Source organism: Leptodactylus fuscus, chromosome 5 (assembly GCF_031893055.1).
Source record: "Leptodactylus fuscus isolate aLepFus1 chromosome 5, aLepFus1.hap2, whole genome shotgun sequence".
Taxonomy (NCBI): Eukaryota; Metazoa; Chordata; class Amphibia; order Anura; family Leptodactylidae; genus Leptodactylus; species Leptodactylus fuscus.
Window position 1 is genome coordinate 214,416,262 of NC_134269.1, and position 24,751 is coordinate 214,441,012.

Sequence of the window (24,751 nt, forward strand, 5' to 3'; positions counted from 1 at the left end):
TGTGCGAGCAGAGACTGCAGGACAGGAATATGTAAAGTTTCACCAGCTTTATTTAGAGATGGATCACGACGGCGACACAATCCCAGACAATTAGCGATGAGATATTGCACCGGGGCGCGCTCGGAATATCTGACTCGCCTTTGTGTTACATTGTAGCCACGAGACGTCTTGTACAAAGAGTGCGCCGAGTGCGGAGACTGGAAAACGACTCAGATTTGTCTGCCTCTTCCCAAGGTCTGGCCTTTAAAGCATAATAAATGAAATCAGTTGCAGGGCGCGCGTCTCGCCTGACCTGTGTGGGTTGACTCAACTGCGTTCGGCATGTAGGACACACGGTTTCCATGGATACAGCACATGAGTTTAGGTGTAGGAGTCAGACATTGTAAACATGACGGAATATTCTGTCTCCCAGTCCAAAACACACCCAACGGCAGCCGTACTGCGCGCGGGGAGAGAGCGCGGGCCAGAGTGCAGGCGGATACACCGGAGCAACAAGAGAACATTTAAAGGGCAACTCCGCTCATGGATGATATCAACAACGATGAAAGAGTCATCGGAAATAGGTGATATGGTAAAGAAGTTTTTTAAAATTTCCGAAAGGCCTCGGAACTTCCATTATAAAATAAACTAATATTACCTGATGTGGGAGGAGCTTACTGCAAAGTAACGTATCGTGTATGTACACAGTGACTGCACCAGCAGAATAGTGAGCGCAGCTCTGGAGTATAATACAGGATAAGTAATGTAATGTATGTACACAGTGACTGTACCAGCAGAATAGTGAGCGCAGCTCTGGAGTATAATACAGGATAAGTAATGTAATGTATGTACACAGTGACTGCACCAGCAGAATAGTGAGCGCAGCTCTGGAGTATAATACAGGATAAGTAATGTAATGTACACAGTGACTGCACCAGCAGAATAGTGAGCGCAGCTCTGGGGTATAATACAGGATAAGTAATGTAATGTATGTACACAGTGACTGCACCAGCAGAATAGTGAGCGCAGCTCTGGATTATAATACAGGATAAGTAATGTAATGTATGTACACAGTGACTGTACCAGCAGAATAGTGAGCGCAGCTCTGGAGTATAATACAGGATAAGTAATGTAATGTATGTACACGGTGACTGCACCAGCAGAATAGTGAGCGCAGCTCTGGGGTATAATACAGGATAAGTAATGTAATGTATGTACACAGTGACTGTACCAGCAGAATAGTGAGCGCAGCTCTGGAGTATAATACAGGATAAGTAATGTAATGTATGTACACAGTGACTGTACCAGCAGAATAGTGAGCGCAGCTCTGGAGTATAATACAGGATAAGTAATGTAATGTATGTACACAGTGACTGCACCAGCAGAATAGTGAGCGCAGCTCTGGGGTATAATACAGGATAAGTAATGTAATGTATGTACACAGTGACTGCACCAGCAGAATAGTGAGCGCAGCTCTGGAGTATAATACAGGATAAGTAATGTAATGTATGTACACAGTGACTGCACCAGCAGAATAGTGAGCGCAGCTCTGGAGTATAATACAGAATAAGTAATGTAATGTATGTACACAGTGACTGTACCAGAAGAATAGTGAGCGCAGCTCTGGAGTATAATACAGGATATGTAATGTAATGTATGTACACAGTGACTGCACCAGCAGAATAGTGAGCGCAGCTCTGGAGTATAATACAGGATATGTAATGTAATGTATGTACACAGTGACTGCACCAGCAGAATAGTGAGCGCAGCTCTGGAGTATAATGCAGGATAAGTAATGTAATGTATGTACACAGTGACTGCACCAGCAGAATAGTGAGCGCAGCTCTGGGGTATAATACAGGATAAGTAATGTAATGTATGTACACAGTGACTGCACCAGCAGAATAGTGAGCGCAGCTCTGGAGTATAATACAGGATAAGTAATGTAATGTATGTACACAGTGACTGCACCAGCAGAATAGTGAGCGCAGCTCTGGAGTATAATACAGGATAAGTAATGTAATGTATGTACACAGTGACTGTACCAGCAGAATAGTGAGCGCAGCTCTGGAGTATAATACAGGATATGTAATGTAATGTATGTACACAGTGACTGCACCAGCAGAATAGTGAGCGCAGCTCTGGAGTATAATGCAGGATAAGTAATGTAATGTATGTACACAGTGACTGCACCAGCAGAATAGTGAGCGCAGCTCTGGGGTATAATACAGGATAAGTAATGTAATGTATGTACACAGTGACTGCACCAGCAGAATAGTGAGCGCAGCTCTGGAGTATAATACAGGATAAGTAATGTAATGTATGTACACAGTGACTGCACCAGCAGAATAGTGAGCGCAGCTCTGGAGTATAATACAGGATAAGTAATGTAATGTATGTACACAGTGACTGTACCAGCAGAATAGTGAGCGCAGCTCTGGAGTATAATACAGGATAAGTGATGTAATGTATGTACACAGTGACTGCACCAGCAGAATAGTGAGCGCAGCTCTGGAGTATAATACAGGATAAGTAATGTAATGTATGTACACAGTGACTGCACCAGCAGAATAGTGAGCGCAGCTCTGGAGTATAATACAGGATAAGTAATGTAATGTATGTACACAATGACTGTACCAGCAGAATAGTGAGCGCAGCTCTGGAGTATAATACAGGATAAGTAATGTAATGTATGTACAGAGTGACTGTACCAGCAGAATAGTGAGCGCTGCTCTGGAGTATAATACAGGATAAGTAATGTAATGTATGTACACAGTGACTGCACCAGCAGAATAGTGAGCGCAGCTCTGGAGTATAATACAGGATAAGTAATGTAATGTATGTACACAGTGACTGCACCAGCAGAATAGTGAGCGCAGCTCTGGAGTATAATACAGGATAAGTAATGTAATGTATGTACACAGTGACTGCACCAGCAGAATAGTGAGCGCAGCTCTGGAGTATAATACAGGATAAGTAATGTAATGTATGTACACAGTGACTGTATCAGCAGAATAGTGAGCGCAGCTCTGGAGTATAATACAGGATAAGTAATGTAATGTATGTACAGAGTGACTGTACCAGCAGAATAGTGAGCACAGCTCTGGAGTATAATACAGGATAAGTAATGTAATGTATGTACACAGTGACTGCACCAGCAGAATAGTGAGCGCAGCTCTGGAGTATAATACAGGATAAGTAATGTAATGTATGTACACAGTGACTGCACCAGCAGAATAGTGAGTGCAGCTCTGGAGTATAATACAGGATAAGTAATGTAATGTATGTACACAGTGACTGCACCAGCAGAATAGTGAGCGCAGCTCTGGAGTATAATACAGGATAAGTAATGTAATGTATGTACACAGTGACTGCAGCTCTGGAGTATCACATATACACTGTATACAGTATATATTTATAGCCAGTATATATACTGGCACTCAGGAACGTAACTGGTTAATACATAAGGTGCTCCATCTTTCCATTTCTGGCCTCTTCAGGAAACATTACGTCTTTCCGTCGATCACATGACGGCTGGAAGAAACATTGCAATTAATGGCTTTTGCCGCTCGTACCCGAAGTGCTTCATCATGAGCAGCGCTGTAAAGCGTCGGCTGCCGTGAAAAGAAAAAAATTTTCTCTGAATTTACAATTTACTAAAACAAGCGCTTCATTTTTCTGGGAAACATTATTCAATATAGATAAAACCCTGCACTTAATGTCATCTCTCCGGATTGTCTCGCGGTGATTTAGAGAGCGGGGGGATAAAAAAAAAATTGCGCTGGTTAACCCTTCGTTGGCGCCCACAAAACCTAAATGCGCATCCCATTCGTGTTTCCCCCGCAATCAGCCGCCATCGTTTAGCGGCGCCAATCACAAGGGAACCTGATGAATCTTCTGTGCGGTGACATTAAGGTGGCTTTGTAGTACAATCAGACACAAGTGCTTGGCTTTCTAATTACGACTCCGCGAATACGTATTCAAGAGGGCGAAATGAAGCGGCTACTGCTACTCAGAGAGGAAATTTTATTTTTTATCCTTACTTTCTAAACATCTGTGCCCCTGTAATCAGCCGCCTGAAGTGACTGAAGAGAAGTGTGGCGAGGATCGGGGGGTGGGGCGCTAACCCTAACATGGATCAGATGGTGGCGGTATCAAAACGGGGAAGAAAACTTGCCATCTTCATTATCAGAATTAATAGCTGGGACCCCTTTAAGAGGCAAGAACCTGCGCTAATCAGCTGATCTAATGTTGCCCTCCAGTGGCCACTACAGGAGAAACGTGGTATTACATGTGGTCACTTAATATAGTACAGGGTGGGTCTCCACTCTGGCTCAGAGTGGTGATGGTTATGACGGGCAGGACCCCTTAATGACATCCATAACAAGGATTGACCTCATAAGATGAGCCCTTTAAAGGGATTGTCAAGATTAGAAAAACGATTTACAAAAACCTTTTAGAGAAAGGAGTCCGTCCACTTTGTAAAGTCTTATTTGTACCGAACGATTCCTTGCAGGATTTCTGGCTGCTGAGATCCAAGTGATCAGCTGAAATCTGTTGGTAGACTTGGCAGTAAGTGATTGATTTCCCTGCAGTGCCACCACTGGTGAAATGAAGTATTACACTTACAATAAAATCAATGGTAGATCCATGTAATGTCTGGAAATGTGAAGATCTTCAGAGAGACGATCCTTCTACCTCCTTACCTAGTAAATTTTAATGTTCTCGAAGCTCATCGCTGCTGGTGCCCGGTGTCCTATTAGCAGCTGGTTCCCTGACCTTTGCATTTTGGCCATGGTTCACACACACGCATTGGCTCCTATCCTAAGTCATGTGTCTCAGGCCTCCTAAGAACCCTTCCCAGATCTCTCCTAGCCTGAGCAATGGGGTAGAGCCAGTTTCTTATGAATGTTCATTCCATCTACAGTCCTATGAAAAAGTTTGGGCACCCCTATTAATCTTAATCATTTTTTGTTCTAAATATTTTGGTGTTTATAACAGCCATTTCAGTTTGATATATCTAATAACTGATGGACACAGTAATATTTCAGGATTGAAATGAGGTTTATTGTACTAACAGAAAATGTGCAATATGCATTAAACCAAAATTTGACCGGTGCAAAAGTATGGGCACCTCAACAGAAAAGTGACATTAATATTTAGTAGATCCTCCTTTTGCAAAGATAACAGCCTCTAGTCGCTTCCTGTAGCTTTTAATCAGTTTCTGGATCCTGGATAAAGGTATTTTGGACAAACAATTCAAGTTCAGTTAAGTTAGATGGTCGCCGAGCATGGACAGCCCGCTTCAAATCATCCCACAGATGTTCAATGATATTCAGGTCTGGGGACTGGGATGGCCATTCCAGAACATTGTAATTGTTCCTCTGCATGAATGCCTGAGGATTTGGAGCGGTGTTTTGGATCATTGTCTTGCTGAAATATCCATCCCCGGCGTAACTTCAACTTCGTTACTGATTCTTGAACATTATTCTCAAGAATCTGCTGATACTGAGTGGAATCCATGCGACCCTCAACTTTAACAAGATTCCCGATGCCGGCATTGGCCACACAGCCCCAAAGCATGATGGAACCTCCACCAAATTTTACAGTGGGTAGCATGTGTTTTTCTTGGAATGCTGTTTCTTTTTGGACGCCATGCATAACGCCTTTTTTTATAACCAAACAACTCAATTTTTGTTTCCAAAATGAAGCTGCCTTGTCCAAATGTGCTTTTTCATACCTCAGGCAACTCTATTTGTGGCGTACGTGCAGAAACGGCTTCTTTCTCATCACTCTCCCATACAGCTTCTATTTGTGCAAAGTGCGCTGTATAGTTGACCGATGCACAGTGACACCATCTGCAGCAAGATGATGCTGCAGCTCTTTGGAGGTGGTCTGTGGATTGTCCTTGACTGTTCTCACCATTCTTCTTCTCTGCCTTTCTGATATTTTTCTTGGCCTGCCACTTCTGGGCTTAACAAGAACTGTCCCTGTGCTCTTCCATTTCCTTACTATGTTCCTCACAGTGGAAACTGACAGGTTAAATCTCTGAGACAACTTTTTGTATCCTTCCCCTGAACAACTATGTTGAACAATCTTTGTTTTCAGATCATTTGAGAGTTGTTTTGAGTAGCCCATGATGCCACTCTTCAGAGGAGATTCAAATAGGAGATCAACTTGCAATTGGCCACCTTAAATACCTTTTCTTATGATTGGATACACCTGGCTATGAAGTTCAAAGCTCACTGAGGTTACAAAACCAATTTTGTGCTTCAGTAAGTCAGTAAAAAGTAGTTAGGAGTATTCAAATCAATAAAATGATAAGGGTGCCCATACTTTTGCACCGGTCAAATTTTGGTTTAATGCATATTGCACATTTTCTGTTAGTACAATAAACCTCATTTCAATCCTGAAATATTACTGTGTCCATCAGTTATTAGATATATCAAACTGAAATGGCTGTTGCAAACACCAAAATATTTAGAACAAAAAATGATTAAGATTAATAGGGGTGCCCAAACTTTTTCATAGGACTGTATATCTGTACTGGCTTGTCTATTACACCAAGGTTTACCAATTCGCTGGCCACCCTGACCTCTGCCTGAACACCCCTGTCCACCAAATTTTGCCCATCTTGACTCATCTGACTACATGTCTTGCCTGTTTTCTTGGTATCATGTCTTAGTGTTCACTATTCCTCTACAGTCCAGCTGTTGTAACCTGAGAATACACCGGAGGTAATGACTTAGGAACATTTTTGGGAACCTTCATACATCCTTGTGGGGGGAGAACTTACAATCTCTTACACTCTACAACCGGTTTAGCCAAAGTCAAATCATTCTTTTACCCCATGGGGTTACATATCCTGTCGGTCGCACTATAAAAATGAGGACCCTAAAAAGTAGAGGCGTCCTGGGACTTATCAGATCGGTTTGGGCTTGACCCCCATCTTCCCCGCAGATATGTTGTGGCCTTGGTTCTCCAGTAGGAGACATAGTACCCTACATTGTTCAAGGTCCAGGATGGCTATAGCCATTTTACTACTTACTAAGCCCAACGCCACACACATTATAGTGGCCGTGCCTGGTACTGCATCTCTGTCCCCTTCATTTGAATGGGACGTATTTTCTACATGGCCATGTGGGCGTGATATCACGGCCTGAGAAGAGGAAGTGGAGCATGACCCAAAAGTCCTAGAAACCGCCATTAAAGGGATGGTCTGAGATTTTAATACTGAGCACCACTTCCTCATCCCGGACCACTGACTTGTCATCCATTGGTCACATGACCATGAGCTCAGTCCCGTTCAAATGAATTGGGCTGAGCTGCAATACCAAGCACGGCCATTATATGATGGCGCTATCCTTGATACAAAGGGAAGAAGTCATAGGAATCAATCTCGTAATCTGGACAATCCCTTTAAGACAGGATGGTTAATGAAGGGAGTATCTAGTTTGGGGTCCCTGGTCACAACCCACATTAATCCCAAATAAGAGTGGCCCCCCCCACAAATCAGGGCCCCATGGTAGTCAGGAAGAAGACTATGGAGGTCTCCAACTTTTGTCCGCAAGTAGAGATCTTGAAAACCGCGACAAGTTAAAATTTAGAAAATTCCCGAAACTTTCACATGTGAGGGGGGGACCCTTTAAAATATCCGACGTGAATCTGACAAGATGATGACTATCATTGCCTCAGTCAGCGACATCTCTGGAGCATCTGCTCGCAAATTCCTCTCTGAAAACATTTACCAACACCGCCTGCCAACGCGTTTCGCTCAAGTACAATAACACCTGGACGTGGCGTGCAGGGGAGCGCGGTGGTGATCCAACAACGTGCCGAAACTGTCAGCCAGCGCGCAGATATGGGGAGCAAGACCGTACGGGGGAGCGGAGGAGGGGAGGGAGCGGAGGAAGGAACAGGGCAAAGCAGATGCCAATAATGAAGAGATTTATCTTGGTTTTGGCAGAGAACGCGCTGGTCCTGGCAGGGCTGCATCACTAGCTGGCACAGGGAGGAGTCACCAAGGAGGGGAAGCGGTGATTTAGGATATAAAAGAAGCACAATTTACTCCCAACGGCAGCGGGAAGATGGAGAGCTTGGCGGACTGCGCTGCTGACTTTGAAAAATGTTCCTGTCCAAGCAGTGGCACAAAAAAGCCTGACTGCTGGATTTATGGCCGGGAGCGGCGAGGCGTTAATACCTCAGCGGGCCTGATATTTAAGAATGAGGAGCAGAGATGGAGGCGAAGCCAGACTGTGCAGAACGGCAGCGGAGAAAGTTTTACATTGTGATACACTGGAGCTTACTGTAATGTCAGAGTCCCAGGAATAAAAGTGTCCCCCATGTCATATAATAGTACCGAACCTGAAGGGGGAGGGCGGTGATACAGAGGAGGATGGCGGGAATATCAGGGCACACAATGCAGCATGTAATCCCCAATATCTATACATCAGAATCACAACATATCAGTATTATAGTAGTCATATCATTATACATAGGGAGCAGTATTATAGTAGTTACATTCTTGTACATAGGGGCAGTATTATAGTAGTTATATTCTTGTACATAGGGGCAGTATTATAGTAGTTATATTCTTGTACATAGGAGGTAGTATTATAGTAGTTATATTCTTGTACACAGGAGCAGTATTATAGTAGTTATATTCTTGTACATAGGGGGCAGTATTATAGTAGTTATATTCTTGTACATAGGAGGTAGTATTATAGTAGTTATATTCTTGTACATAGGAGCAGTATTATAGTAGTTATATTCTTGTACATAGGGAGCAGTATTATAGTAGTTATATTCTTGTACATAGGAGGTAGTATTATAGTAGTTATATTCTTGTACATAGGAGCAGTATTATAGTAGTTATATTCTTGTACATAGGGAGCAGTATTATAGTAGTTATATACTTGTACATAGGAGTAGTATTATAGTAGTTATATTCTTGTACATAGGAGGTAGTATTATAGTAGTTATATTCTTGTACATAGGGAGCAGTATTATAGTAGTTATATACTTGTACATAGGAGTAGTATTATAGTAGTTATATTCTTGTACATAGGAGGTAGTATTATAGTAGTTATATTCTTGTACATAGGGGGCAGTATTATAGTAGTTATATTCTTGTACATAGGAGGTAGTATTATAGTAGTTATATTCTTGTACATAGGGAGCAGTATTATAGTAGTTATATACTTGTACATAGGAGTAGTATTATAGTAGTTATATTCTTGTACATAGGGGCAGTATTATAGTAGTTATATTCTTGTACATAGGAGGTAGTATTATAGTAGTTATATTCTTGTACACAGGAGTAGTATTATAGTAGTTATATTCTTGTACATAGGAGCAGTATTATAGTAGTTATATTCTTGTACATAGGAGGTAGTATTATAGTAGTTATATTCTTGTACATAGGAGGTAGTATTATAGTAGTTATATTCTTGTACATAGGAGTAGTATTATAGTAGTTATATTCTTGTACATAGGAGTAGTATTATAGTAGTTATATTCTTGTATACAGGAGCAGTATTATAGTAGTTATATTCTTGTACATAGGAGTAGTATTATAGTAGTTATATTCTTGTACATAGGAGCAGTATTATAGTAATTATATTCTTGTACATAGGAGCAGTATTATAGTATTTATATTCTTGTACATAGGAGGTAGTATTATAGTAGTTATATTCTTGTACATAGGAGCAGTATTATAGTAGTTATATACTTGTACATAGGAGTAGTATTATAGTAGTTATATTCTTGTACATAGGAGGTAGTATTATAGTAGTTATATACTTGTACATAGGAGCAGTATTATAGTAGTTATATTCTTGTACATAGGAGCAGTATTATAGTAGTTATATTCTTGTACATAGGGAGCAGTATTATAGTAGTTAAATTCTTGTACATAGGAGCAGTATTATAGTAGTTACTGTATATTCTTGTACATAGGAGCAGTATTATAGTAGTTATATTCTTGTACATAGGAGCAGTATTATAGTAGTTATATTCTTGTACATAGGGAGCAGTATTATAGTAGTTATATTCTTGTACATAGGAGGTAGTATTATAGTAGTTCTATTCTTGTACATAGGAGCAGTATTATAGTAGTTATATTCTTGTACATAGGAGCAGTATTATAGTAGTTCTATTCTTGTACATAGGAGCAGTATTATAGTAGTTATATTCTTGTACATAGGGGGTAGTATTATGGTAGTTATATTCTTGTACATAGGGGGTAGTATTATGGTAGTTATATTCTTGTACATAGGGGGCAGTATTATACTATTTATATATTAGAAATAATGCACCTGTAATGACTGGACATATGGTTCTTCCTATAACAGTTGCTCTTTCTAGACTTTCTATGTCTCTACTCTTAGAATATCCTAATAGAGAAGAAAGCGTTCTAACCCAGACAACCCCAGTAAATCATGAAGGCAGTGATGAAGTGTCTCACAGGTTTTTTTATGTTCTCTCATAAAACCTATAAGAGAACTAACAAATCTGTTCACACTGATGGCGGTGGTACATTTACAGTTATTTTGTAGGTCTTTTTATGAATACATTTAAGTGCACTGCGCCTTTAAGATAATATATTTCTTGCTGAATCAGGATAATGTTTCCCTTGACACATCTCAGGCGGCCTGTTTACTCCCCATCAATTCACGGGGGGATGGTCATCATCCTGCAGACAGGACATGGGACGTGTTAACAGGTCACTTGTGGACTCAGGACTCCTGCTGGTAACATCCAGTCTGCTGCCAAATCTGCCAAGAAAGAAGCCTTTTCTTCCCCGCGGCGCTGAATAAATCCGATGCAGGAACATGTCCCGGCCTGCACGACATCAGGCCCAGATATACAGTGCGAGGTCTCTCCGCCTGCGGACACCGGAATCACAAGGTCTGCCGACTGAGAGTCAACACGTGTGATTAACCCCTCAGTGACCGCCTCCATTTAGTCCGGACTAATTTACCGTATTGTCTTTCCGCTCCTCGCCATGATCAAGACCTCTGCTGGCTGTCAGTGAATGGAACTTGGATACAAAAGTAACAAACCCTCAGCCGTGAGAAGCGTCAGCTTGTAGAAAGTTCTCTCATACAGTGACAAGAAGCAGAGATATTGACATAGGGAGGAACTGTAACATGAAGGGGCTTATTCACCAAAAAATGATGCCACGTTTTTACGTGTAAAACGTCATAAGGTCGCAAGTGGCTTTTTATTTGCCGCCATCATAGTGGGCGGGGCCATCAGCCAAACCAGGTTCGCTATCCCTCATACCACTTTTGTGCTGGACATGAGGGTATGAACACTTGAAAAAGGGACTTGTCCCGAAACGCGTTGCGTAGTAAAATAATCCAAATTTATCCAGTGTGCCTACTGCCTCCTCTTCATCTACATTGCAATAATGGCAGACATCGACGCCCGCCGAGCTGAAGCTCAGTTTATCAGGATTTTACTTTACTCAGCTTTCACGGGCTCCTGAAATGCAAGTCAGACTAATTTTTGAAGTCGATTCCAAATTGTGATTGTCTATATGTTGCAAAACTACAACTCCCAGCATGTCTTAGCTACAGGATTTTAGGACATGCTGGGAGATGTAGTGTTGCTTAATGAGAGTTGTAGTTCCGCAACAGCTGGAGAGCCCTGATATAACCCAAGCTGCTTTTCAGGACCTTGGGAAAGCTGAGTAAAGTAATAACCCCTGTGGACGATGTAATAATGATCACATTGGTCATCACCCAGCTTTCCAGCAAGCAGACATACTTGAATCGCTTTAGATCATGCTGACTTTAAGTTTGGCCAAGAGGACATGCTGGGAGTTGTAGTTTGCAAGAGCTGGATGAAGAAACGACCCTCATAGAACATCTTACAACAGCAATATGGGTTGTCACCCAGCTTTCCGAGACAAAGCTGATATGTACATTAGATGGTACTAACTTTTTTTTTTAAAGTTTGTGCCCCCTTTATAACACAGATCTTTATTATGGGAAGGAATCGCAATACAAAGTTGATTAGATCGTTGAGACCTATGCTCAAGAAGGCATGCTGGGAATTTTAGTTCACAAGACTGATAGATTTGTTCCTCTACCCTCAACAACAGCTAAACGTGTCTATCGACAGCTTGGGAAAACTAGATGACATAAAAGCCCCAATAGAAACTGTAACATCAGCCCAAATGGTTACCACCCAGCTTTCCCAACTGCAGAGAAACCTAATATGCACTTTTGATATTGTTCACTTTAAGTTTGTGCACCCTATTCCCTGAAAGCAAGCAGAACAGCGGTCGTGAAGGCATGCTGGAAATTGTAGTTTGCAAAATTTAGACATGATGGATTGTTGCTTTTCAGGAGCCTGGGAAAGCTCAATTAAGTAACAGTCGCTGTAAAAAAGGAACTACAATCATATTAGTTGGCACCCAACTTTCCTTGCTGTGCACAAACCAGTTTAAATTTGTGCCTCAGTTAAAGGAACCTTCCACCACCTTCAGTTCTTTGCATCCTTCAATAGGCGCCGCTCCACTGATTCCTGCGCAGTTGGAATTTTTTCTCTAGCCCCCACCATTGCTGAGCAATCTGTGCTGTTAGTTTCAGCTGTATAAAGTCAAATGGGCTGTTCAAAGCTAGAGTAGATAGTCTGGAACCCGCCCATCTGACAGTTGAGAGCCTAATCAGCATACTGGGTGCTTAAACTAATAGCGTCGATTTCTCAGGAACCGTAGGGGCTAGAGAAAAAATTCCAACTGCTCTGGCATCAGTGGAGCGCCGCCTATCAAATGATGCACAGAGTTGGAGTTGGTAAAAGAGGTCCCCTTTAAGAAGCATCCGCCATGTGGTCTGGAGCCTCTCAGACGGTTACATAAGACTTGCGCGGAGTTCTCGCTGACTCGGGGATGTATACACAAAGCTCAGCGTCTCAGCAACAATTCATCAATTCATGTGCGGCTAATCAAGCCATTTGCTTTGGAGCGTGGACCGGCAGAGCGCATCTCATGCGGAGTCACGATCGTTCAGAGCAATCTAATTGAATTTCAGGGCCAGGAGCGTTGCACGCCACGTGACGCGTCTCCAGTGAAGCGCAGTGCCAGACACTGCGGGCGTTACATAATCACATGCTGTTGCTGGCTGATCAGGGCTGCGCTCTCTCGCTCGTCTCATCGACTTGGCAGTCTGTGTCTCCTCCAATCATTTCCCCGCAGACCCAAAACCCCGCACACCCTTTTCACATGTGCAGTCACATGTCGGGGGGGAGCAGCGGCGGTGGTAGTGGAGAAGAATAAGTCTGCTGTGTTTTTCAATGGAGTGACAAAAGAAAAAAAAAAAGTTTTGTGTAATCACTTACAGGGCTTTATATCTCCGCAACATCAGCGGGGACAATACAGAGGAGCAGAATGTAGGGAGGTGCCGGGGGGACCGAGACGGGAATAATGAAGGAGACAAGACGGAGATGGAAGAAAGGAGGGGAGATAAATGAAAGGCAGACGCCGACGAAGCCTGTGGCTTTACAGCTGTTGTGGAACTACACATCTCAGCATGCCCAAGCCAGACCCCCCATGTGGTGAAGCAAGAACAGGTGGAAAACTGCAGGTGTCACCTCCACACAAGACGCAGAGAAAATACAGAAACTTCTGTAGAAAGTAAAGAAGCACAAGAATAGGGAAGATATACCGCACCCCAAATACACAACACACGTGGCTATCACCTACTAAAGGGACAGGGTGTCAGCAGTAGTGGGAAATATACTCCTATACACAGGGGGCAGTATTATAGTAGTTATATTCCTGTACATAGGAGTAGTATTATAGTAGTTATATTCCTGTACATAGGAGTAGTATTATAGTAGTTATATTCTTGTACATAGGAGCAGTATTATAGTAGTTATATTCTTGTACATAGGAGCAGTATTATAGTAGTTATATTCCTGTACATAGGAGGTAGTATTATAGTAGTTATATTCCTGTACATAGGAGTAGTATTATAGTAGTTATATTCTTGTACATAGGAGCAGTATTATAGTAGTTATATTCCTGTACATAGGAGGTAGTATTATAGTAGTTATATTCCTGTACATAGGAGTAGTATTATAGTAGTTATATTCTTGTACATAGGAGCAGTATTATAGTAGTTATATTCTTGTACATAGGAGCAGTATTATAGTAGTTATATTCTTGTACATAGGAGTAGTATTATAGTAGTTATATTCTTGTACATAAGAGCAGTATTATAGTAGTTATATTCTTGTACATAGGAGCAGTATTATAGTAGTTATATTCTTGTACATAGGAGCAGTATTATAGTAGTTATATTCTTGTACATAGGGGCAGTATTATAGTAGTTATATTCTTGTACATAGGAGCAGTATTATAGTAGTTATATTCTTGTACATAGGAGCAGTATTATAGTAGTTATATTCTTGTACATAGGAGGTAGTATTATAGTAGTTATATTCTTGTACATAGGAGCAGTATTATAGTAGTTATATTCCTGTACATAGGAGTAGTATTATAGTAGTTATATTCTTGTACATAGGAGCAGTATTATAGTAGTTATATTCCTGTACATAGGAGCAGTATTATAGTAGTTATATTCCTGTACATAGGAGGTAGTATTATAGTAGTTATATTCCTGTACATAGGAGCAGTATTATAGTAGTTATATTCCTGTACATAGGAGTAGTATTATAGTAGTTATATTCTTGTACATAGGAGCAGTATTATAGTAGTTATATTCTTGTACATAGGAGCAGTATTATAGTAGTTATATTCTTGTACATAGGAGTAGTATTATAGTAGTTATATTCTTGTACATAGGAGTAGTATTATAGTAGTTATATTCTTGTACATAGAGGCAGTATTATAGTAGTTATATTCTTGTACATAGGAGTAGTATTATAGTAGTTATATTCTTGTACATAGGAGTAGTATTATAGTAGTTATATTCCTGTACATAGGAGCAGTATTATAGTAGTTATATTCTTGTACATAGGAGTAGTATTATAGTAGTTATATTCTTGTACATAGGAGTAGTATTATAGTAGTTATATTCTTGTACATAGGAGTAGTATTATAGTAGTTATATTCTTGTACATAGGAGCAGTATTATAGTAGTTATATTCTTGTACATAGGAGCAGTATTATAGTAGTTATATTCTTGTACATAGGAGCAGTATTATAGTAGTTATATTCTTGTACATAGGAGCAGTATTATAGTAGTTATATTCTTGTGCATAGGAGCAGTATTATAGTAGTTATATTCTTGTACATAGGAGTAGTATTATAGTAGTTATATTCTTGTACATAGGAGTAGTATTATAGTAGTTATATTCTTGTACATAGGAGCAGTATTATAGTAGTTATATTCTTGTACATAGGAGCAGTATTATAGTAGTTATATTCTTGTACATAGGAGTAGTATTATAGTAGTTATATACTTGTACATAGGAGTAGTATTATTGTGGTTATATTCTTGTACAAGGAGTAGTATTATAGTAGTTATATTCTTGTACATAGGAGGTAGTATTATAGTAGTTATATTCTTGTACATAGGAGCAGTATTATAGTAGTTATATTCTTGTACATAGGAGCAGTATTATAGTAGTTATATTCTTGTACATAGGAGCAGTATTATAGTAGTTATATTCTTGTACATAGGAGTAGTATTATAGTAGTTATATTCTTGTACATAGGATTAGTATTATAGTAGTTATATTCTTGTACATAGGAGCAGTATTATAGTAGATATTTATGTCAAGCTCACAGACTGTGTGTGGCAGAGATGATAATAGTATTTTGTGATATATGTGATATTATGGCCCTTATGTTTATAGTATAATCTTACTTAGATATTAACACTTTTTTAAAATTAACGATGTCCTATAACCTTACAGATTTAGATCAGCAGGAATTGGAGTCCTACCAGTCATGTAGAATCCGATCATCAGACCTGGTCCTTTTCCCCATTAGTGTTAATTACAATAAATTAATATGTATATAATCGTCCTGGCGGTGAGGATACAAGCAGACAGCACTTCGATGAGATGACTCTTGTGTTAATATTTTACAACATCCTGTAAAGTAGATAAAACGCGTCGGGACACTTGGTATCTGTCCAGTGCGAAGGCTTTTATCGTCATTGATTTGCTCAGTGTGACAATTGTTATTGAGAGGAGACTGCGCGGAATAAGGACAGGTTATTATGTGCGGCCTACAATACCTTCTGAGAGATCTTATTTCTTAAATCATAGCTTTGTTCAAAAATCGAATTTATCTGCGCCGAGACGTTTTCTGGTCCTGTCACCGAGTATTGCGTTTTGTCTAGCACGGATATCTTCTTTTACAGCTGGCCGACCATGTCATGCAGTCGCTGGGTCACTCAGGTTTCCTATTAATGTATAGTCTCTGCTGACTCCGCCCCTTCTCTCTGCAGTCCCTTTAGCTCCGTCCTTTAACGTAGATCAGCAGACAAGGCAAAGGGGCATTTCATGCTGTATCGGGACGTATTCAATGGCGTATCCTTAGGATGTAGTCCAACACCTGGGACCCTCGCAGATCAGCTCTTTGGAGCGGCAGTTGAACTCCCTGAGCACCGCTGCTGATTTACAGGCTACATGATGTCACAATTATCAGTCCAGTGAATGGGTCAAGCTGCGATATCAAGCTCGGCCTGTATACCAGGGGGGCTCAACTACTTTTCGTTAAGGTCTTTTGACCAAGATCTGCCATCAACTAAAGGTCTGAGCTGAACACGTCCAGTATTTACGGTATTTTTTTTTACAAAAAGGCAGGTCTGACTATAACACACACAAGAAAAATTAAGAAAATGTGGCATTTTACTGGGTGGAAAGGAGCATTATACTGTGGAAGAGGCCACTAAGGAGTATTATACTGTCTAGGGAAAACTAAGGAGCACTATACGGTGGGTAGGAGCATTGAGGACCATTATACTGTGGGTGAGGGCACTAAGGAGCGATATACAGTAGGTGGCGGCACTAATGAGCATTACACGGTGGGTGGAAACACCAAGAAGCATTATACATTGGGGGCATTAAAAAGAATTATACTGTGGGGGCACTAATGGGACATCAGGGCCACCACACAGTATAGTACCCCATTATTGTGCCTCCTTACAATACGCTCCTTCATACCCCTCACAGTATACTTACCCATTAGTGCCGCCACCCACCACATAATTCTCCCTAATGTCCCCACCCACCGTATAATGCTCCTACGTTCCCCCTCACATAATAACATCAGTCGGGAGGTCCTTCACCTCCATCCCGCTGTCCACGAGCCCTGATACCTTACACTAAGCGGCAGGAGGGATCGGTAATCATCCCCGCTGCCTGCACAAGGGCCTTGATGTGTGGCAGGGAGGATTACCGACCCCTGCTGTTGTTAGTGTAAGGGGTCAGGGCTTGGGGACAGCAGGCAGGAGATGAAAGTTTCTTGTGGCCACTGTCCTCACAAAAGAGTCAGGAGTCCGGACAGTCCTGCTCCATACAATGCACGGAGCCGAGCTTGGCAAGCAGTGAGGAGGCCGCAACGTTCACACAAATGCTGCTGCCTCTTTAATCAGCTGATCGGCTGGGGGCCCAGGATGGACCCCTGCCGATCTTTAATTGATGACCTACCTTCGTGATGTGTACGGCCATTATTAAGAACAGGCCAGTATCCAAATATACATGACCCAGCTCAAGGTTTGACTTCAAGTAGTTCAATTATGGGGGTCTTGAAAAATACTATTGGTAGGAAAGAGTCCCCCCCCCTTTCATTCAGGACCATCATCATTCATAGAAACAGTGTCCCTTGGGCTGGAGAAACCAGAATGACAAAAAAAACCCTGAATAAGAACTGTGTAATACTCTATTTCACCTGCGGAGGCGCTGCGCTACTTACTTGCTCCCACAAGCTGCTCTTTCAAAAGCAATGTTGGAATGGAAATTTCCATAACACAAGGCAAGCAAAAAGGTCCAAAAAGAGGCAACAAAAAATGAATGATGGAGTAAATACAATTTTTTTTCCGAATTTTCCCTCATTTTTTAAAGCCTATATTGAAATTGACAGAAAAGGGTTAAAGAAGGGCCGACCTCCGTCTTGTGCTTGGCTCCTTAAGGCTGACAATTACACTGACGGCACATGTAAGGAACCGCTGACGGTGAGATTTAGGGAAGAAAGAAAGAAAAAAAAAACTAACATTTTTGGAAACTTTTGCCACATAAATTTCCCCAGTTCCAGAAAGGATGTAAGTGTGCTGGAAATGACAGCGACGGGTGCGAGCGCCTGAGGAATGGGCTACAGCGAGACGGGACCTTAGTCAGCAACACTGAGCGTGCGGGAATGAAGTGTTTCTCTGTCAGGCCCGTCGCCTTCCATAATGTCCCTGCGAGGCCGAGCACCGCTAGAGCGGAGAAGAAGGAAATTCTGCAGTGTAAAGACTCAACGCGCTGTAATCCTGATAGTCTGCTGACGAAAGCCGCAAGATTATCACAGGAGCGCAGAGAATGTACCGCCATAGACGTCATAGTGACATGCAGGGCACAGTGCATACATAACATTGCCATATAGTACTTAAAACACACCGCCATATAGGGCCTTCATAATGTCACCATATAGTGCATAAATAAGATTGTCGCTGAGTACTCGTAACATACCGCCATATTGAGCCTAAATAAAGCTATCATACAGTGCTTGAATACCATTGTCACACAGTACTCAAAACATACTGCCACATAGGGCGTAAATAATGCTATCATACAATACGTAAATACCATTGCCACATAGTACTTAAAACATACTGTCATATAGGGCCTTCATAATGTCACCATATAGTCATAAATAAGATCGTCACTGAGTACTCAAAACATACCGCCATATAGGGCCTAAATATTGACATCATACAGTGCATGAATACCATTGCCACACAGTACTCGAAACATACCGCCATATAGGGCCTAAATAATTCCATTATACAGTACATAAATACCATTGCCACATAGTACTTGAAGCATACCATCAACTAAGGTCTTACTAATGTCACCATATAATAGTGACATACTGACATACAGGACCTAAATAAAGTCATTATACAGTGCATAAATAATACTGCCATACACTACACAAAACATATACGTAGAATAGGCCTAAATCATTTCACCTTACAGTAAATAATGTGTAATACATGTAAATAATATCGCCATATACTACTGAAATCGTGCCTTTATACGGAGCCTCAATGATACAGTGTGTAAATAATATCGCAATATAGTATTCAAAACATCCCTACACACAGGACCTTGATAATGTCACCTAGCACTGCATTAATAATACTGCCACCTATTAATCCAAACATACCACTGTATAGAGAATAAACAATATAACCATACAGTGCATAAATAATATCGCCACATAGTAATTAAAACATGCCACCATACAGGGCATGATTATTATAATCATACAGAGCATGAATAATATCGCCATATGGAACTCATATCATACCTAAATAATAGGTAAAGAAGTATAGTGCCAAGCTTTACATCTGTGGTATACGTAGCCGCAGACTACCTGCAGTCTAAGCCACGCCCAGCACTGTAGCCACACCCACCCCTGTAGCCACACCCCAAACCACAATGTAATGAAAATAAGAATGCCGATATCCCCCCAAAACCCAGTACCATACAGTCCCCTAAAGTGTTCTGCCACATAACGTCACTGATATTTCCGTATTACAATAGGGAGTAGCCTGCTGCAGATGATCACACAGTGACCCTATAAGAGGGACCCGCACGTCCCCGGCCGCCTCTGACTACTCATGTACCGTAGTCAGACGTCTGGATGATCCTGCTGCCGATCCACTGCCGGAAAGTGATGACACAGCGGCCACTAGTGGACACTCCCCATCACTGCAGCCAGGAGATAAAGTGAATTTCTGATTATCAAGGCAAATGTGTCACATCTCGGTCATAATAAAAGTGAATTAATGTGGCGATAATATCAATTACATGAGATCACCCTGATTAATGCCGCAAAACGAACATTTAGGGACAATTAATGTGTGAATTTAGTCATTCTGTGGACTCCGATGAGAGTTCTCTTGGCTCGGGGAAAGGGGTAGAAGGTCAAAATCTGTCACTACTGACCGGTGCGGCCTGATCGGACATCTGGTCACGGCCTGCATGTGACTATACAGATGGGACACCCAAGGACTGAGGTCATGCCTTGTGCCTCGGTGGTCTCATTGACTACCACAGTAGAGCTAAATGGGCAACTCCTTGTTGGCAGCTGTTGTTTTTGGCGTTTGTGGTGGCACTCTGTACATGTTTGTAGCTGGTAAAAACCTGTGTCCCTATGACAACACTTCCTGTCAAGTGCTCTGGTACTTCAGCGTTGTCATAGGAAGGTTGTACAGCCCTAAATCATCACCCACTTCAATGTCCACATGCAGATTGGCTGGAATCGTATTAGTACGGGTGACTCGGGTGCATGCAACATCCCTGTATACTTCATGTTGCATATCCAACTTTATACAGAATAATTTCTTAATATATCTCTATAGAGACCACAGCGCCAAATCCCCTGCATACATATTTTAATATCATGTCCTTCCTGCAGCCACCACTAGATGGAGCTCACCGCATACTGATCACACACTGGACTCTATCATAACACAGTCTGCAGTAAACTCCTAAGCTCCCTCTAGTGGTGACTGCAGGAAGGACATGATTTTGACCTCTACAACCCCATCTCTCCTGCACCGATGGAGCGTGCGTCTGATTTATGCGGAAGCGTCCATCGATGCAGGGAATACAAAATAATTCTGGACTGCGCAGTGACGATGCGCGTCATGGCGAACCATACAGGCTTTCACCCAGCTTTCCCAGGATCAGATACAATCTCTTGGCTCTAGCTGGATATGCTCTGTACTTATTGAGCGCACTGACCCCCCTCCCCCTATACAGAGGTTTTATGTCCGTCATTATGTTTCTAATTTTTGCCGCTTTGTTTCCATAGCAGGCAGCGGAGTTTCTATGGAGGTGTAATTATAGTGACTGTAGGGGGCGGCGGTGCAGGTCGGGTCACACACTAGAGGCAGAGACCACTCCACCCCCCCTCCCCCGCCTCGTACCTGCTCGCTGAAGCCGTCTTTCTTGTCCAGCATCTCTCGCAGCGTCTGCAGGATTTTGATGCACAGCTTCTCCTCCTTCTCCATTAGTTTCTTTGTGTGATTGATCAACCTGTGAAATGCCATTTATTAGCTTTGCCATGGCCGCCGGTCATCGGGGATACGGGGGGGGGGGGGGGAGGGGGGGGTCACGATTAAACTTCTCGCGCGGAGTGTGACTGTTTTATTACATGGGTTATTGGGAGGTGATTATTGTGTCGCCGGAGGATTATGCACACCCAAGACCGATGTGCAATAATATGGCGGTGTACAGGGTGTGCGGCCGGGTGTGCTTGTCCCTAGTCTGTGGCCAAGATTGTCAGACAGGGATCTGTCCAGCACAGAGTTAGACTGACATTGACACAGTGGGCAGGGATCATCATTTCAGCCATATAGGCGACACACAATACTGCCCTGTACCGTCCGTATGGCAAGGTGAGTGCACTTTATGGCAGCTGCAATGAATGGAAGCTTATGGACTGATACAGCATCCAGGAAGAGACGGAGTACAGCCCTCCCCCGGATACCCTGGAGAGACAGAGGAGCCGTATACTCAGCCTGTGTGTATGGTGTTACTATCCCGACTTATCAAGACCTTCCGCAGAAGAGAGCGGTCATTAAACTGCCCACTATCTGGTTATAATGAGACGACTCTGCCGACCCTGTCCTCTAATGATCATGAGATCCTGACTCCGTCCTATAATGATAGTGAAATGACTCTGCCGACCCCGTCTTCTAATGATAATGAGATGACTCTACTGACTCCACCCCTATTATGAGATGACTCTGCAGACCCTGCCTTCTAATGATAATGAAATGACACTGCAGACCCTTCCCGCTAATGAAATTATTTTACTAACTCCTCCACTATAATGATAATGAGATGACTCTGCTGACCCCATCCGCTAATGATAGTGAGCGTATTCTATTGACTCCACCCCTATAATGATAATGACTCAACTGACCCCACCCTCTAATGATAATGAGAAGACTACAGAACATTCCCTCTAATAGCAATGACATGGAATCTGCTAACCCCACCCTCTAATGATGAGACAACTCTACTGACCCCACCCTCTACTTCTAATGATAATAAGATGACTCTACTGATTCCACCCCTATAATGAGATGACTCTACTGACCCCACCCTCTACCTCTAATGATAATAAGATGACTCTACTGACCCCACCCTCTACTTCTAATGATGAGACAACTCTACAGACCCCACCCTCTACCTCTTATGATAATGAGATGACTCTACTGACCCCACCCTCTACCTCTAATGATAATGAGATGACTCTACTGACCCCACCCTCTACCTGTAATGATTAGACAACTCTACAGACCCCACACTCTACCTCTTATGATAATGAGATGACTCTACTGACCCCATCCTCTATCTCTAATGATAATGAGATGACTCTACTGACCCCACCCTCTACCTCTAATGATAATGAGATGACTCTACTAACCCCACCTTCTACCTGTAATGATTAGACAACTCTACAGACCCCACCCTCTACCTCTAATGAGATGACTTTACTGACCCCCACCCTCTACCTCTAATGATAATGAGATGACTCTTCTGAACCCACCCTCTACCTCTAATGATAATGAGATGACTCTACTAACCCCACCCTCTACCTCTAATGATAATGAGATGACTGTACTGACTCCACCCCTATAATGAGAATGAGATGAATCTACTGACTCCACCCCTATAATGAGATTACTCTGATGATCCTACTCCTTTTAAACGAGGATTGAGGGATGTGCCCATTTACTAGCGAGAGTATCTGCCCCCCTCCAGGATGCTATATTGTTCCCTATCAATAGTGACATGAAGAGTACACTACGCAAACTGAACAGTGAAAACGAGGACAACCGTAGTGTTACAGTCTCCCAGGTCTAAGTCTCATTGTTTTTAGTGATATTTCAGACACAAGGTGGCGCTGTGCTGATGAATCTGAGATATGGCAGCTCCTACTACTGTAAGTGAACGTATCTCACACTTGGTCAGGTATCGTGCCCTGTATCGGAGAGGTCACTTACTTGGACATGAAGGCTCCGCACCGTATCCGAGCGTCGGTCCCGTCAGGAAACAGGAGCTCAGGACTGTGCAGAACGTCAACGAGAACCGAGAATTCAGCCAAAACCATCGGACTGAACTGCTGCTCCAGAGAGGACACGACATCCTGGAAATAAAGAGAACCTTCATGAGGATCCTACACAATGGGGGAGACCTGTGTGTCGCAATGGTTACAGACTACAAACAATCCATATGTTGTCAGATCCAACAGTCACTTGTTACCTTTTCTATTCTATATTGTAATGTCTGTCGGTTACAAAGTTTGTAGTGTGTAACCATGGAATCTCATAGTTCTGCAAAGGAGCTGTATACACAGAACGGTAGGCTTTACATCGAGAACATTTAGTAAAATTGCTTCGATTTTGTCAGGAAAAGTCTAGCAATGGTGGGCGGAGTCTTTAATGGCACGCCAAAAGCAGCAATGCCTATAAAGATGCACATTTCATATCCACCACTAGATGTCAGTATAACAGAGCACACCTCAGAACTGTGTAGAAAACCATCTCATTTTACAACCTGCTGTGAAACTGAATCTTATCGCTTTCTTTTCACGTGTAGCGGCAGGATGACACCTCTATTGCCCCAGGATTACGGCCTTACATGTAATAACTTGGGATCTGCTTTACGCCGGATTGACGAATTTCAGATCATTGATGTAAGAGGAATCGGAACCACCCCTTACCTGCAGTTTCTCAATGATGTTCCGGTAGTCCCAAGCCGGGCCCCCCAGGACATCTTTGAATCGGGGCCCGGTGCGAGCGGTCATCCTCCAGCCCATGGCCGCCCTCTGCACCATATTGGAATGGCTTTTAAGGAAAAGCGTATTCACCTGACTGTCCAAATCCACCGGGATCGCTATCCCACGATTCTTTGCTTTTACGGGAGGGAAAATAAAACTTTTAAAAACATCGAATAAAATCAATTTGGCCATGAGAGAGGCTGTGACCCAGCTTTTCCAGATCCCAGAAAGGCAAATGCAACACATCCTTGCCAAGACACCATCTCAGATTTGTCTCCTGGAATGTGGGAAAGTTGGGTGAGAGCGATGACAGATACAAAACGACTAATCCTACAAGGTTATGGAAGAAGTAGAGGAGTCCAGCTTTCCCGGGAACGGATAAAATCCCTGCTGAGAATCCTCCAGACTGACATAATGAGGGGACGTGTAACAGCCGAACATATTGCAATTAAACATGAAGGGGCGCCGTCTCCACGTGAGGATCGGCGCAGATGAAGGACGCGCTCTCGCCGTCAGCGCGGCCACAGATGTTCGCACACTCACCCACTTCTGCCAGAGTTTTTATACACGACTCCACCGAGGATTTCTGCGCCGGGTTCGGCCACGTGCAGTTGTAAATTCGGAATGCCGACTGGAGGAGCTGGATGAAGACGGGCTGATGGGTCTGCGGAGAGAAGACGACACCATCTGTGTGCCAGGACTGAGAGAGAACCCTCCACCTGCACACCAAGCTGTGTATCCAAGCCCAGCACGGGTAATACTGTCTTATGCGCCATGTATCTA

The 24,751-nt window shown here is 42.5% G+C and overlaps 1 protein-coding gene across 3 annotated transcripts in view; it reads right to left on the bottom strand.

Annotated features, from left to right (window-relative positions):
* Positions 1 to 24,751, bottom strand: part of ITPR2 (inositol 1,4,5-trisphosphate receptor type 2) — a 179,696-nt gene that overhangs the window by 66,658 nt on the left and 88,287 nt on the right. For all 3 annotated transcript variants that reach the window (XM_075275279.1, XM_075275281.1, XM_075275278.1), the window contains exons 34-37: positions 24,512 to 24,632; positions 23,912 to 24,102; positions 23,193 to 23,335; positions 21,105 to 21,213 (exon numbers count right to left, since the gene is read on the bottom strand). In XM_075275279.1, coding sequence (XP_075131380.1) covers positions 21,105 to 21,213; positions 23,193 to 23,335; positions 23,912 to 24,102; positions 24,512 to 24,632 — 564 coding nt within the window. The remainder of the gene's footprint in view (positions 1 to 21,104; positions 21,214 to 23,192; positions 23,336 to 23,911; positions 24,103 to 24,511; positions 24,633 to 24,751) is intronic.